Source organism: Phalaenopsis equestris, unplaced genomic scaffold (assembly GCF_001263595.1).
Source record: "Phalaenopsis equestris unplaced genomic scaffold, ASM126359v1 Scaffold000866, whole genome shotgun sequence".
NCBI classification, from domain to species: Eukaryota; Viridiplantae; Streptophyta; class Magnoliopsida; order Asparagales; family Orchidaceae; genus Phalaenopsis; species Phalaenopsis equestris.
Window position 1 is genome coordinate 19,692 of NW_018165306.1, and position 13,674 is coordinate 33,365.

Here is a 13,674-nt window from a genome sequence, read left to right on the forward strand (position 1 = left end):
TGATTGTATGCTTCTGCACTATATGCTTCTGTATTACCAATAAGCTATTCTGAATAAGCTGTCTCAAATAGTTTTACTAGACAAGACTAGTAATGTCATTTATACAACCATAACCACCAATAAACTATTCAGAATAAGCCGCCCCAAACAGCAAGACAAATTATTAGACAAGACTAGGAATGTCATTTATACAACCATAACCACCAATAAACTATTCTGAATAAGCCGCCCCAAACAGCAAGTCAAATTATTCTGATAATCTGCAGATTATCAGATTATCAAAATAATCTGCTTACCAGTAGATTATAAATAATCAACAGCTGCCTCAAACAAACCCCAACTTATTGAATAATTTGCTGATTAGCTGAATAAAAATAATATGCCGATAAGCTAGGTGTGGTGACTACTACAAATTTTTATTTTTTTTGAAAAAGTTAGACCGCAACCGAAAGCTACCACCACACCTAGATAAGTGCATTATAAAAATGCTGCTTTCAACATTTTAAAAACATATAAGTTGTCAAGACATAATTTACCCAAACAAATCTGATAAATTTTCTACTCAAAGGGATCCTCAATCTACTAAATAAGAGGTTTTTTGAAAAGGCCCGTTACACTTTGGATAGCGCCGTCTCGAACTCCACCCACAGCCTTCGTTTCCCCAAATGCACCCTTTGCTAACTCTCCAGCTCATTAACGTAATTTCAGGTTGCAGCCACACCGCCTCAGAAAAATCAAAATGAATGGGAACAGAATGCTGCTCTTCCTGCTCTTAATCCTCTTCCTCCTCACGCCGGCATCTGCCGTCGCTTCGGTCATTGACGATGATGCCGATGCAATCATTGCCCGCTTCCAAGAATACCTTCGCATCAACACCGCCCACCCGTCGCCGGACTACGACACTTCAGCCCGTTTTCTTCTCGCCCAATCAGCCTCCATCGGCCTCCATGCCGAAACTGTGGAGTTTGCTGCAGGAAAGCCCCTCGTTCTTCTCTCTTGGCCTGGCCGTCTCCCCTCCCTCCCCTCCCTCCTCCTCAATTCCCACACCGACGTCGTCCCCGCTGAACCCCACAAGTGGCGTTATCCTCCCTTCTCTGCATCCACCGATTCGGATGGAAAAATCTTTGCTCGAGGCTCTCAGGACATGAAGTGCGTTGGCCTCCAATACATAGAAGCGATCCGCCACTTGAAAGCCAAGGGGTTTACCCCTGATAGGACCATCTACGTCTCCTTCGTGCCCGATGAGGAGATCGGCGGTCATGAAGGGGCCGAAGCCTTTGCCAAATCTGAGAAGTTTCGTTCTCTGAATGTTGGGGTGGTGTTCGATGAGGGGTTAGCCTCGCCGAGTGAGGATTATAGGGTTTTCTACGCAGAGAGGAGCCCCTGGTGGATGACGATTAAGGCCAGAGGGGCACCAGGGCATGGGGCTCTGATGTATGATGGGAGTGCGATGGAGAATTTGGCTAAGAGCTTGGAAGTGATTAGAAAGTTCAGAGCATCGCAGTTTGATCTAGTTAAGGCTGGGAGGAAGGCTGAAGGGGAGGTGGTGTCGGTTAACATGGTTTTTCTTAAAGCCGGGACCCCATCTTCCACCTCCCGAACGGTATTATTTATCTTCTTCCATCATTTTACGTTATGGAAAGGAACTGTTGGCGACCTACTCTTTTCAGAAAATGCTTTGCTTCACGGTTTGTTGATTAATTTTTTGAGCTATAATTGATAAGGCGCTTCTTTTATGCATATTTTTCCAAATTGTTAAAAGAACTTTTCTCATTCTAGCTGTTGTGAGCTGTTGTAGTTTACAGGAATTTTTAGCTAGTTGTGTCTTAAGAGCTCTTATAGAGAAAAGAAGGTAACTTGGGCGAGGTCTCTTTTGAAAATGCAAAAAAATTGAATAATATTTGAATTAATGAAAACTTAAAATAATGGAGAAATAATTGGTTCAGATTTCATGTTAGTTTGTGGGATCCCTATTGGGATTGTGAAAATCTCTATCTGACCAGCATGATTTTCAACACAATGTATGAGTTCTGAGTCAGTTTATGAAGTCAACTTGATGTATTATTTTGATTTAAATGTCATATTAGAGGCCAAATGAGCTTGAAATCCATTAAACTAGAAAAGTACATAAAAGTGAATCTTGCTTACATATAAACTAAATTCACAATTTATACGAAACTAAATAACAAAATGTCTCCTGCAGTAACCTTTCAGACTTCAAAGAAGTAGATGCCATCAAATGAATTTCTAATATATAAGTTGTAGATGAGGGCAAGACCTCTATACATTGACTAAGTCATCTATGATTCTTGTATGGGGTGAGATCTCACCATGTACTATTGAACTCATAGGCTTACTAGCAAGTATGCAACCTCACTCATTCGCTTCATAACGAGAAGATCATCAATGAAGATGTATTTAGGAGTATTACCTTCTTGTCAATAGGCAAATTACAATAATAAAACATTAGCAATATTATCGAAAACATTTTTATGTTATAATGTCAAATTTGCTATATTGAATACTATGGAACTTCTGATATCCTTAAAGAAATCAAGTTCATATGCATTATTACTTATCATTCTAACAATTTATGTCATTCAATTACTCTGAAATATAACATTTTAATGATCCATGGCGAACCACACAGGTCGCATCCTTCCCAACATATCTTATAAAACTAATGAAACCTCTATCTAATTTTATTAGATTTATGGCTGTCATAAATAATAAATTGCTGCCAGAATTTCGTATGATCTCACTTGAAAAAGTGAAAAGTTTGAATAATATAGAAAGTATTTGTGTGATATCTTATTTTAATTGGTGAGACCACCATTGTGATTGTGAAAATTCATATATGATCACATGATTTTCAACATAACTCATGAATCCCCAGGTGATGTACAAAGAAGTGATTTCCAATTTCTAATAAAATTTAGATTAGAAATCAATGAGCTTGAAATGGCACAAATATCATTACATTTTGATGCCAAGATTGTAAGATTTAGAACTTGGGATGTGGTTTAAAGCAAATTGATCTAACCCAAATTAGATCAGCCTAATTTGATCTTACTTTGGCTGACCGCTCTGACTTGTTCGCTTAAAGAAGAAGCTGACAATAAATATTATGTTGTCACCACTTAAGTTAGTTGAGGGACCTCGTTAATCGGCTCTTAGTCAAGTTCACCACGAGCGACATGTCGATATTATCCAATTGAGCCAATATATGCTCATTATTATACAAATTGACTATAAAGCTTTCAACTTTGAGCTGTTGATATCTCCTAAAACTATTATGTAGTGAGCTATATGCAACAAATGGATCATCTTGAAGAGGAACATTTTCGTATAAAAATGAAAGGACATTGTCATTTTCTGGCAACCCAAGGTTTGAGCGTGAATTATTCAAATATATTATCTCAATCTAATAATCCAAATTTTTGTCCATCATCACCAATGCAATAGTGTCATTAAGATCCATGACATGGTGTATCCAGCTCACTACTCTTCAACATTTTCTACAATGTTCATTGTCAAACCAACATAATTGGATTATCATTTGTTGTCCTGCAGACAGATGGGTTAGCCCAAGGTCAATATCTTTATTATAATAGCACTACAAAATTAGTCTCGACATATCAACACAACAACATGATTATTGTCCACACACATGTACATCAAACACTGTTCTTCTCTCACTACTTCATCTATCATAATAATAGTCGTGTTGGACTAGCAAGCATGGTGGCTTAAGCCTCGCATACGAACACCAAAAGAATAAGTGACAATCCTCTTCTCATATGTTAGTTGTCTTCTTAATAGCCATGTTGAGCTACCAAACATGGTAACATGAACTTTGCATGTGGACACTTGAGGATTAGAAGTTGCTCCTATCTCATCATGGTATTGTTCATTGTAATAAAAAAAATTGAATTTTCAAGGATGGCCACATAGACATAACTCATGAAAAATAGAAATAGGACCACACTTCTCTATTTATAATAGTCGAATTTGTGGTCTCAATAGCATCACTCACCTACTGAATACATATGATGCTTAAGACCTCTATAAAACCTTGCTTGCTCTGCAATTGTTTTCCTCAAATCTTTGGAAAGATCCATACTTGTGTTGTAGCCATTGTTGCATTAGGAAATGTGTTGCAACATCATTTGTACAATAATAATTTCCCTCTAGCCTACATCATGAGCTCATTTATGTTGTACTCATCAAAGCCTTAAGCATTGCATTACAACCTTTCATTAAACTTTATCATATTTCTTTAGATTTGTGCTGTAATCATTTTTACACCTTTGTTGTTTCCATAAAGAACTATATTGTTACCCTGCTTGCACTGTTACACAACAACCTCACTTGCATAACAACAATTTCCCGTATGACCTTTTACGATTAATGCTTAGGGCTATCAAATTAACTGGCCTGGTCCTAAACTCCTAATATGGTGCCACTCCAAATAAACATAATACTATCAGGTTTGGGCATGCCTAACTTAGATAACAGTGGACTTGATACGACAAAATTTATATTTATTATTTTTAATTTGGTTGGCTTATTTATGCTCGAATAAATATGCTATCACATTGGGGCTTCTAGTTTCTTGTGAATAATAGACGAGTAAACTAATGAAATAGAAAGAGCATGTCTTCTAAGACCATCTTTCTTTCCAATCAATTCACTATAGAGAGAAATGTTGCCATTAATTAGTTATGGGAATTTTCTCTTTTGATCCGAAACCTCTCCCTTTAGACGTCATCCTTTGAAGCATATGTTGTCTATAAACGTCACTTATGAAAGTTCAATCATAAGAAAATTCAGTACTTAACTTGAGCAAAAAAGTTAAATAATTTATAGATAAAGAGACCGAACTTTATATAATCGATTGGCTTAAAAAATAATTAAATTGTATATGCACTATTCACTTAATTAAATGTTGTATTTCAGTACTCCAACAAAATTTATGTCATTGTTTTTCAAGAGAGTGCATTTCCTATCATGAAATAGTCTTCACTGCTAGAGCTATGAGTTATTTGGTGTATTTCCGCACTTGATAGCATCTATGGGCCAATGTAAAGCACATACCTTTGTTTGCCATCACCATTGGACTCTTTCAACAACAAAAACCTCTTATTATCAACTTATTGAGAAGATCCATGCTTTTTGTGTCATGTAAGCAAATTATGGTGGTGACGCTTGCAAGCACTTTTAGATCATTGTGATATATTGCAAAGAGGAAGGAGAAGATGTCCATCTGGTCAAGAAAACAAAATTTGATGAAGAAGACATCATATTGAATTCAAATCTGTCCAGTGGGTCATACCTAAGGATTGGAACGACGGGATCAGACAGGAGAGATAGAGAGATCACACACACTAATTGGGGTATTCCCGGGTTCATGACCCATTTTATATATCAAAAATGGAGATCACTGGGATGAGAAGGAGGGAGGAGCTATATCTGAAGTATGAGTCTATCTTAAGGAGAAAAAAAAAACCCATTATAAGTGTTAGACTCTCTACTTATATAAAGATAGAGGGCCATTAAGATAAAAATTACATTTCGACCCCTGCTTTAATGAGGGGGTTGCTGGATATTTCAATCTTTTCATATTGGGTGACCGTTTTTATCATTCTTTGATGTTTCTGGATTCTCCATCTGACAGATTTGTCCTTCGGTCGATTAAGATGTTATCGGTCGATCATTTCGTCAAGATTCCGGGCGACCTGTGCTTTTGATAACAGTTTAGGTTTGGATGTCGGGTGGTTGGGTTTGGATGGCCGACCTGTTAATTCTTAGCAGTAGGTCTAAGATGAATGATCGATTATTTGAGAAGTTGGTTAGCCAGAGATGGTCGGTCGATCTTTTGCTGACAGCCGGCCGACTGGGAGGTCGGCCTCTAGCTAATTGGTTGAAGAATCATAGGTCTTCATATTTTTTGTCATACATATATGCTTGCTATTGGCTGGCCAAGATAGTCCTCGATCGATCGACCTTTGGCCACTCAGTCGGCCATGAATTCTCTAACCGAACATTTAGTTTTTGATTTAGTATATCAAGTTGCTTCAAGATCTGTGCAGTCTTTTTTTTTGTATATATTAAGTTCTCTAATTTTTTTGCTCCTTGATGGTGATAGCTATGAGAAGGACAAAAAAGTTTTAAAATAATACGAATCTTATAATAATCTTTATTTAAGATCATAAATAAACTTCCTAGATTTCTATGTTCATGACTATTATATATAGTGCGCTAGAGGGGCAACTTCATCATCTCGAGTTTGTTTCTCTTGTTGGCTTTTTTCGCCATTCGTAGTTTCGTTATGGAGAAAAGATCCAACTTCACGCTAAAACCTGTTGATAAAACTAGGATACTAGCCGCTCTTGAAATCAGTCCGCGTCGATCCGAGGGTGAGCTGTCAAGGAAGAAATTGGCCAAGAGGCCAAAACCGATCAAAAGAGTGAGGGTGCAAGAATCGTCTGATCTGATTCATGGTATTCTGGGGGAGACGTTACCCAAGACTGTTAAGGAGTAGGGTGCCTTAGTAACCGACCCGCCGATGAAAACTTTATTTGAGGCATAAACCCAGTCAAATGTTGTAAATATTTTCCTTCTAGTTGATGCTCAACGAGTCAGCGGAGACGACCCTTCGTCTGGCTAGAAGGGGTTGCAGATGATTTCTTATCTTGCGACCTCGAAGAAACAACATGGTCCGAAGTGAATTGGATCTTGGGTAAATTATTTTCCTTTTTTCTTTTTGAATAGCCTGAAGCTTACTGATGACTTTTCTTTTCATAGATGAGGATCCTCGCGCTGGGCGATTGCCAGCCGCCGTTGGTGGTGGTGAGCCGATCCCCTGGACAAATCCGGCTCTCAATGTACTGATCGCTAGTGAAGAAGATGTGGTCAATCGCCCGGTTGAACTCGATGAGGTTTCGGGGTGAAACTTCTGAAGGATGTTGGCCTTCCCTCAGGACTTTATCAAGTCTCCTAGAGGAGTTGGAGGCGATTCTAGCCTGACCGGGACTTATATGCCAAGCTAGAGGAGTTGCGTAGGAAACAGTCGGTCTTCACTGAGAGATTGCTGACTCCGGTAGGACACATTTGTTCTGAGGGTCAATTCTGAGGCCAACCAAATGAATAAATTTAAGCTTGGTGGTCAAACGTTCTTTAGGAGATTAGTTAGGAGGGCTTTAGTCCTGGTCGAGGCGGCCGACGATCAACTTGTGAAATATCTTCTATCGAACTAAATCCATATGTAATCATGATTTTGATGATAAATAAAACATTTTGTTTTTGCAAATCTCGATGTTTGTGCTTGACAAGTCATTTTTCTCGATTTTTGTGAGCGACGTTTGGTCTTCCGTTATAATCCTATAATTTAGGGTTGAGAGACCGATGAGTGCGCCTTCTGTTCTTCCCTTTCTAACTCTTTGATTCGCCTTGTGTCTTTGGTTCTTTGTCATTCATTTCTTCGACGTTCATATGGCTCCAAATAGGACTCCTTAGAACTTCAGTCTGGTGGCTGCGGCTTAACGCTCCAATCTGCCACTGCCAGACATCGCTTTCATTGAAGAAACTTTTATTTTTCATTCGTCCATCAAGCTGCGGGCCACCCCCTCCAGATGAAAGGGTGATCGGATATGGGAATGACTTGGTGGTCTGCCGACACTAGTTTTTATATGGATTGCGGCTGTCATTGTGCCATGAGCTCCGAGCAATTCTTAGCTAGTACGAGGTCATCCCTGCTCAAGCCAAACTCTGTGGCGGTGATCATGACCTATATCATCTTTTGCCGGCGAAAGGGTATTTCATGGTCTGCTGATCTGTTTAGTCATATGTTCTCATTTTGTGTGGAATCAGGCGTTTATGTACAATTAGGAATAAGTCCAGTTTGCCGGCTTGGAAAACAAGGTCAAAGATTGAAAACACAAGTTCTTCATTGTCACATCTACATGGGGCATTAGGACAGCTCCATATGGTGACTTTTTTCAGAAGAGGAAGGTCATCAACTACTCTTGGGTCGAGGGGGCCGATATCGAGGGCTGACTGCTCTTAGTTTCTCAATACATTGATCTGACGACCATGAACTGAGTCCTGTTTTCAAGAGTGTCCGGTTAAATGACCGCGGAGTTGTGGGCCGCCTCAAATGTTGTGGAGGTCCAGCGTTCGAAGGAGGTGGTTGCTCGATTGACCAAGAAGACTGCGAAAGATGAAGCTAGGGTGGATGAGATTTATTAGGGAGCAACAACAGCTGAAGGGAGACTAACTGAGGTGATAGACGAAAAAATAGGCCCAATAGGTGAGTTCCTTGGGGGACCGAATCTGAAACTGATCCTGAGGAGAAAACTAGAGGACCGTTCGGGTTACCCGGGGAAGGTCTAGATAAGAAAGGTTCTCCCGGAGAAGTGAGTGGAAAAACAACCGCCCCTAGTCAAGAAGCATCGGTTATTGATCTTTCTGCCAGGGGCGAGGCCAGTTGGCTTGTGATCCCCAGGGTGACCGAATCTGAAACTGATCCTGAGGAGAAAGCTTCTGGGCTTAGCACTGTGAAGGCAAAGAACCAGCCGCAGAGTTAACCACCCCACCTCCTCTGCCCGCAAAGAAAAGAAAGGGCTCTCCTTCAGGCTAGGTTAATTCTTAGGGACTTGGGATGAAAATCTGGAATTCTTTCGACTGTTAGTTTACCGCCATCGACCGATACAACAAGTCCCCATATGCTGAATGAAATTTTCGCGTTCTTGGAGGTTATTTGGTCGCAAGCATTCAGGAAGTCTCTCCGGAATTTGGAGCAGTCGGATTTGTATTAGGCTAACCGGTACTACCTGAAGGCATGGGAGGTCTCACATCTTCAATCTATGGCCTTGGACCCTGCCGAGACTTCATGGGCCGCAGCTGCGAAACAAGCCGGGGTTTCAGCTGTGCTGACAAGAAAGGCTGAGAAGTGGGCTGAGGTAGCCAAGAAGAAGCTTGCAGCGGTGGAGGAGCTTTCCTCGGTTTCTGAATTATTTTTACTCATCGAAGAAAGCCGTAATTTGAAAGAGCAAATGACAACCGTGAAGACTGAGGAGAAGTTCTTTGCGTTGCTTCCGTCCCAACCTAGGCAGGAGAAGCTCTTGGATGAACAACTTCAGATTGGTAGCCCGACGGCGATCGTTCGGTTCGTCCGGTCGGGTTTGGTTGATCCAAAATATGCCGATGAAGTCGGCCCTTTCAGTCTGCTTCTTAAAGCTTATGTTTTCTTTTCAAAAATATTTTTTGTTAAAATTTTGTAAATGTAAAAATTCGGTAAATAGAGAAATTTTATATTTCTTTTGTAATGAAATGAAGCTGCTCGGTTGTCATTTGTACCTTTTGGTTTTTATTTTTTGCCTTATCTTTGCGAGGGTTTGCACGGTAGTATGCTTGTTGAGTGATCGAGGCTTGTCGGCCGTTATTTTTGAAAAGGATAATTTTTGTAAATATGAAAATAGTTTTAATATAAATATGATTTTTGAAAGTAATATTTTAATAAAAAAATAGATGAGACCAAACGAGTCTCACATATTAAATAGCTTAGACGGTTGAACGCGATACCACAAGTAATACACTATTCCGAAGGATAAACATACCACTTAATAATAGACTCCACCACCTAAACTAAAAAGTGACATCCGTTTGGCTTGCAAAAAAAAAAAAAACTTTTATGTGTGTGGCCGACAAGTTCCCTCATCTAATATAAAAATTAGATAAGATTTATTTTACCTGGGTTCCAAGTTCCCTATAGAGGCAAACCCCTATAGTTAACTACATTTTAAATGACCGAGGTCACTTAAGAAAACTCTCGATTAAGATCAGTGGTTTTACCTTTCAGATTTCAAAACTTAGGTTTCCAAGTTTGGACACGGGAAAATCAAACGGGAGTGGCTCAAATAGGAACAGTTATTTTACGGAATCTAAAAGAGCGAAGAGTAGAGGATATCATAGATCCAGGGAGAACCCTGTTGACCTCCCAACTATCCTATTGTTTGGCTTTATGTTTTTGAAATAATGTTATTTAATGTTTTATCCTACAATTTCTTTTTAGAATTTAGGACATACATTCACATGATATCTGATCGTGCAAATGACCTAAAAAAATAGGAGGATTTACACCGTACCGTACAGTAAACACCGTACCGTACAGTAACCTCCCGTACAGTAACCTCAGAATCCTAAAGTGTCAGGACTTATAATTGCATAATAGAGTTATGCAAAAGCCTAAAGGTGACATGTGAGGAATTACGCTGCGCTAGACAAATCACATCGAAATCCTATGAGTTATTATTTAAACTAAGGAAAGTGTTTAGTAATGTGAACTTGTTTTGACGTTGCTCTTCTGAGTGTCCTCGTCGTGCTGCGCACGGTGTTCGCTCCAAGCTCCCTGTCGTATTACCTTCGGGTTTGATATTTATTGTTGAGTTTTTCCTACACTAAGGTATAGTGTGTAACAGAACAATAAAACATGCAGTATAACAAGAAAAAAATAGTAGAATGTGCGACATAGAAAAGAAAGAACAGTACAATATGCTGTGAAGTAAAATGCTGTAATGTAAATCAAGTCTGTATATCTGGGAGACCTGCTGCTCTTTTAAGTGACCTAGTATACAATGTATAAACAAAAGAAACATTGCCTGGAAAACTCGAGAAAATCGACAAATGACCTACGACGAAAAACTCGGCAAAAATCGACAAATGACTCACGACGGAAAAACTCGGGAAAATCGAGAAATCACATATCCAAGAAAATTATCAAAATCTCAGGAAGATCACGAAAAATGGACCACAAGTGCTTTGCCCAAAAATTCCAATAAAACATACGAAAAATCCGAAAAGAGGGGTCCGCAAGCACTCGGGTCAGGGCTAGGCTCAAATATAATATATTTGTACTCGAGGGACGTCGAAGCCACCCGGAGGTATAAAGCCTGCCACTCAACTAGAAGAGTGTCCTACTAAACCTAACTTAGGAGGGTACTTTTTAACCCGACATCGGTAATCAACAAGTGGACAATCAAGTTGTAACACATTTAAAATTTATATTTTAGCATGCACATGGATTTCAAGCATACAAAAACAAAGTTGTATCAATTTTCTAATGAAAATATTTTTATAAATATTGTATCTGTTCTTATCATGTCTGTTCTTATCAGTTTTGAAAAATATAGTTGTCCACGAGTCGATCACGTCATCGGGTGTAGGATCGCCGACAACCTAAGAAGATACGGGTCTCTCGCTAGTCTTGTGTTGGTGAATGATATTATCATCCTACGGTTCATCAGGTCCCAAGATTGGGTCCTGTTGTCGTAGGATGGAATATCATTTTGCTCTACCACTGACGTGCCTTTGTCATCAGCGCCCTAAGCCCCAAAACAAAACCGACCTACTTGCGACCTTGCTTGATTGTTTTATATATAACAAAATGCTATATATGAGCATTTATGTATTAGACATAAGCATTGAAAAACGAACCAAGAAGCAAGGAAAAAAAATATAAAAATGGAGATGAGAGAGAAGAGGAACTGATCCACCCAAAAGATCGAAAAGACGAAGGGTGAATCAACCCTCAAACTTATAACGAAGAAATTTGAAAAGGAGGGCCCAATATCCTTGAATCAATCCAAGAATTGAATCAATCCAAGAAGGATATCATTTTCTAATCCAAGAAAGATATCATTTTCTCAAATTTTATAAATGGATCAACCCAAGATGGGTATCCCCTATTTCGAACAGGTCGAAACGGTCGAAACGGGCCTGCATCAATATGATAATTGTATAAACAACTCCACCACTACCGACATATTCACACAACCAAGCCTGTGACATTTATGTTATCTGAATTTTAATGTCAAGCCTCCAAACTCTTTCCGAATTACAATTTCATAAATTTTCAAATCCTTTCATGGATCCAGTTCATACCAATTTCATACTTTCCCAAAATGAAGTTTTAAGAACCTTCAAAATTTTCCAATTGAATCAAAGAAATATAATCCACAAATGACATTCTCATAATTCCTAAAATCTTGTAAACAATAAAACTATCTAGTTCCAATTTCAACCACAAGCCTCTCGTACTGTACAAGTACAATATTATCCAAAATAAAATATAAGTGCTCACGGTCAGGGCAATCAAGAGGGCAAAACGAGCCCGAATAAACCTCCAACAGGCTCACGGGTGGGGTCGAGAAAGAGCACAGCGAAGTCCCAACATAAGCTCACGGTTTGGGACAACAGAGAAGTACAACCACCAACCCAAATTAAAACTATAATAAGATCACAAGTAGACACAATAGAAAAGACTCAACTCAGTCCCAAAACAGCACATTCAGCCAAATATTTATCACTCAGGCAACAGGAAACATTTAAATAGAATAGAAGGATACTACAAGAAATGCTCACAGTCAGGAACATGTAGAGAAGTTACTGACTCCTATTGAAGCAGGGGTAGCAGCCAAAAGGGCAAACCGAGCCCAATATAAGGGAAATCACAGTTAGGTGCACTCGGGTAGGAGCAAGCAACAGAGAATCAAAGAACCAAGGCATGGAGGCTCACGACCAGGGACAGCCAAGGGAAAACACCTGCCCACATTCATCATAAAGGAGCCACGGAAGAGGGCTCACGACCAGGGACAACAAAGGGAAACCACCAGCCCACATGAAAGCTCACAACCGAAAGGCTAAAGGCCTAGAAAAGCAACACAACGCCCCAAAGCAAGCCCAAAAAGCTTCAAAATCATATCTTTTCCATCTGCAGGTTTTTCGAACATAGGAAGAAACCAGGAACAAAAGTAAATCTTCCTGAAATAAATTTTAAAAGTTCTCGAAAGACAACATTCCTTCAATCATATGATTCGAAAAGAGAGGCAGCAATTGTAAGGAGCAAAACCAGGACTCAAAGCAACTACAAAAGGTCCTAGAAACCAAATTTCAGTTGTTCATGCATTTCAAACGTAGAAGGTCTCAAAGAAACAACAAAACAAAGCCCCAAACATCAAATCCTAAGCCGAGACATACATTTTATTAAAAACAGGGCTCCATCATTATTAAAATTCAGCCATTTTTCAAATTAAAACGAGGCTACATTAGGGCCCAAAACCAAATCATATATTGTGCTGGAAACAACATCTAACCAAGCCAAAATAAAACCAAGCCCGAAACATTTTCAACATAGGGCCAACCCAAAAAAAGTAAGGCCTAACCCAATAGGTAACTAAAACCCAGTCATCACGAGACAAAATTGAGCCTAGCACAAGGGGAAAAAAATGAACCATTTCGAGGCAAAACCGAGCTCAGCACAGGGGCAAACCGAGCCCAGCACAGGGGGCAAATACAGGGCCATCAAAATCAGATTTCATGAAGCCTTAAGCCTCAAAAATTTCTTGCACCTGGCATATGCTTCGAATAAGAACATGTAATAGAAAAAACAAGTAAGTATAAATGGATTCCTAACGCCAACTGTCTCAGCATTGAAACGAATTCCATCATTTACTTGGAACAAGAATATCAATAATAAAGAGTTTCAACATTTCATTTCTAGCATTTGTTCCAAATAGACAAATATCATCGAAGAGCAACAACTAAAGCTTCCAAACTTCCATTTATCATGCATTTCATATTTTGCAAATAATTCATTAAAAGATTTCAGATTTT

The 13,674-nt window shown here is 39.2% G+C and overlaps 1 protein-coding gene across 2 annotated transcripts in view; it reads left to right on the forward strand.

Moving 5' to 3' along the window:
- The first annotated feature begins 623 nt into the window (after positions 1-623).
- LOC110031913 (aminoacylase-1) overlaps positions 624-13,674 on the forward strand; it is a 70,735-nt gene continuing 57,684 nt past the window's right edge. For both annotated transcript variants that reach the window (XM_020735349.1, XM_020735350.1), the window contains exon 1: positions 624-1,603. In XM_020735349.1, the coding sequence (XP_020591008.1) occupies positions 740-1,603 (864 nt within the window). In that variant the 5' untranslated portion in view covers positions 624-739. The remainder of the gene's footprint in view (positions 1,604-13,674) is intronic.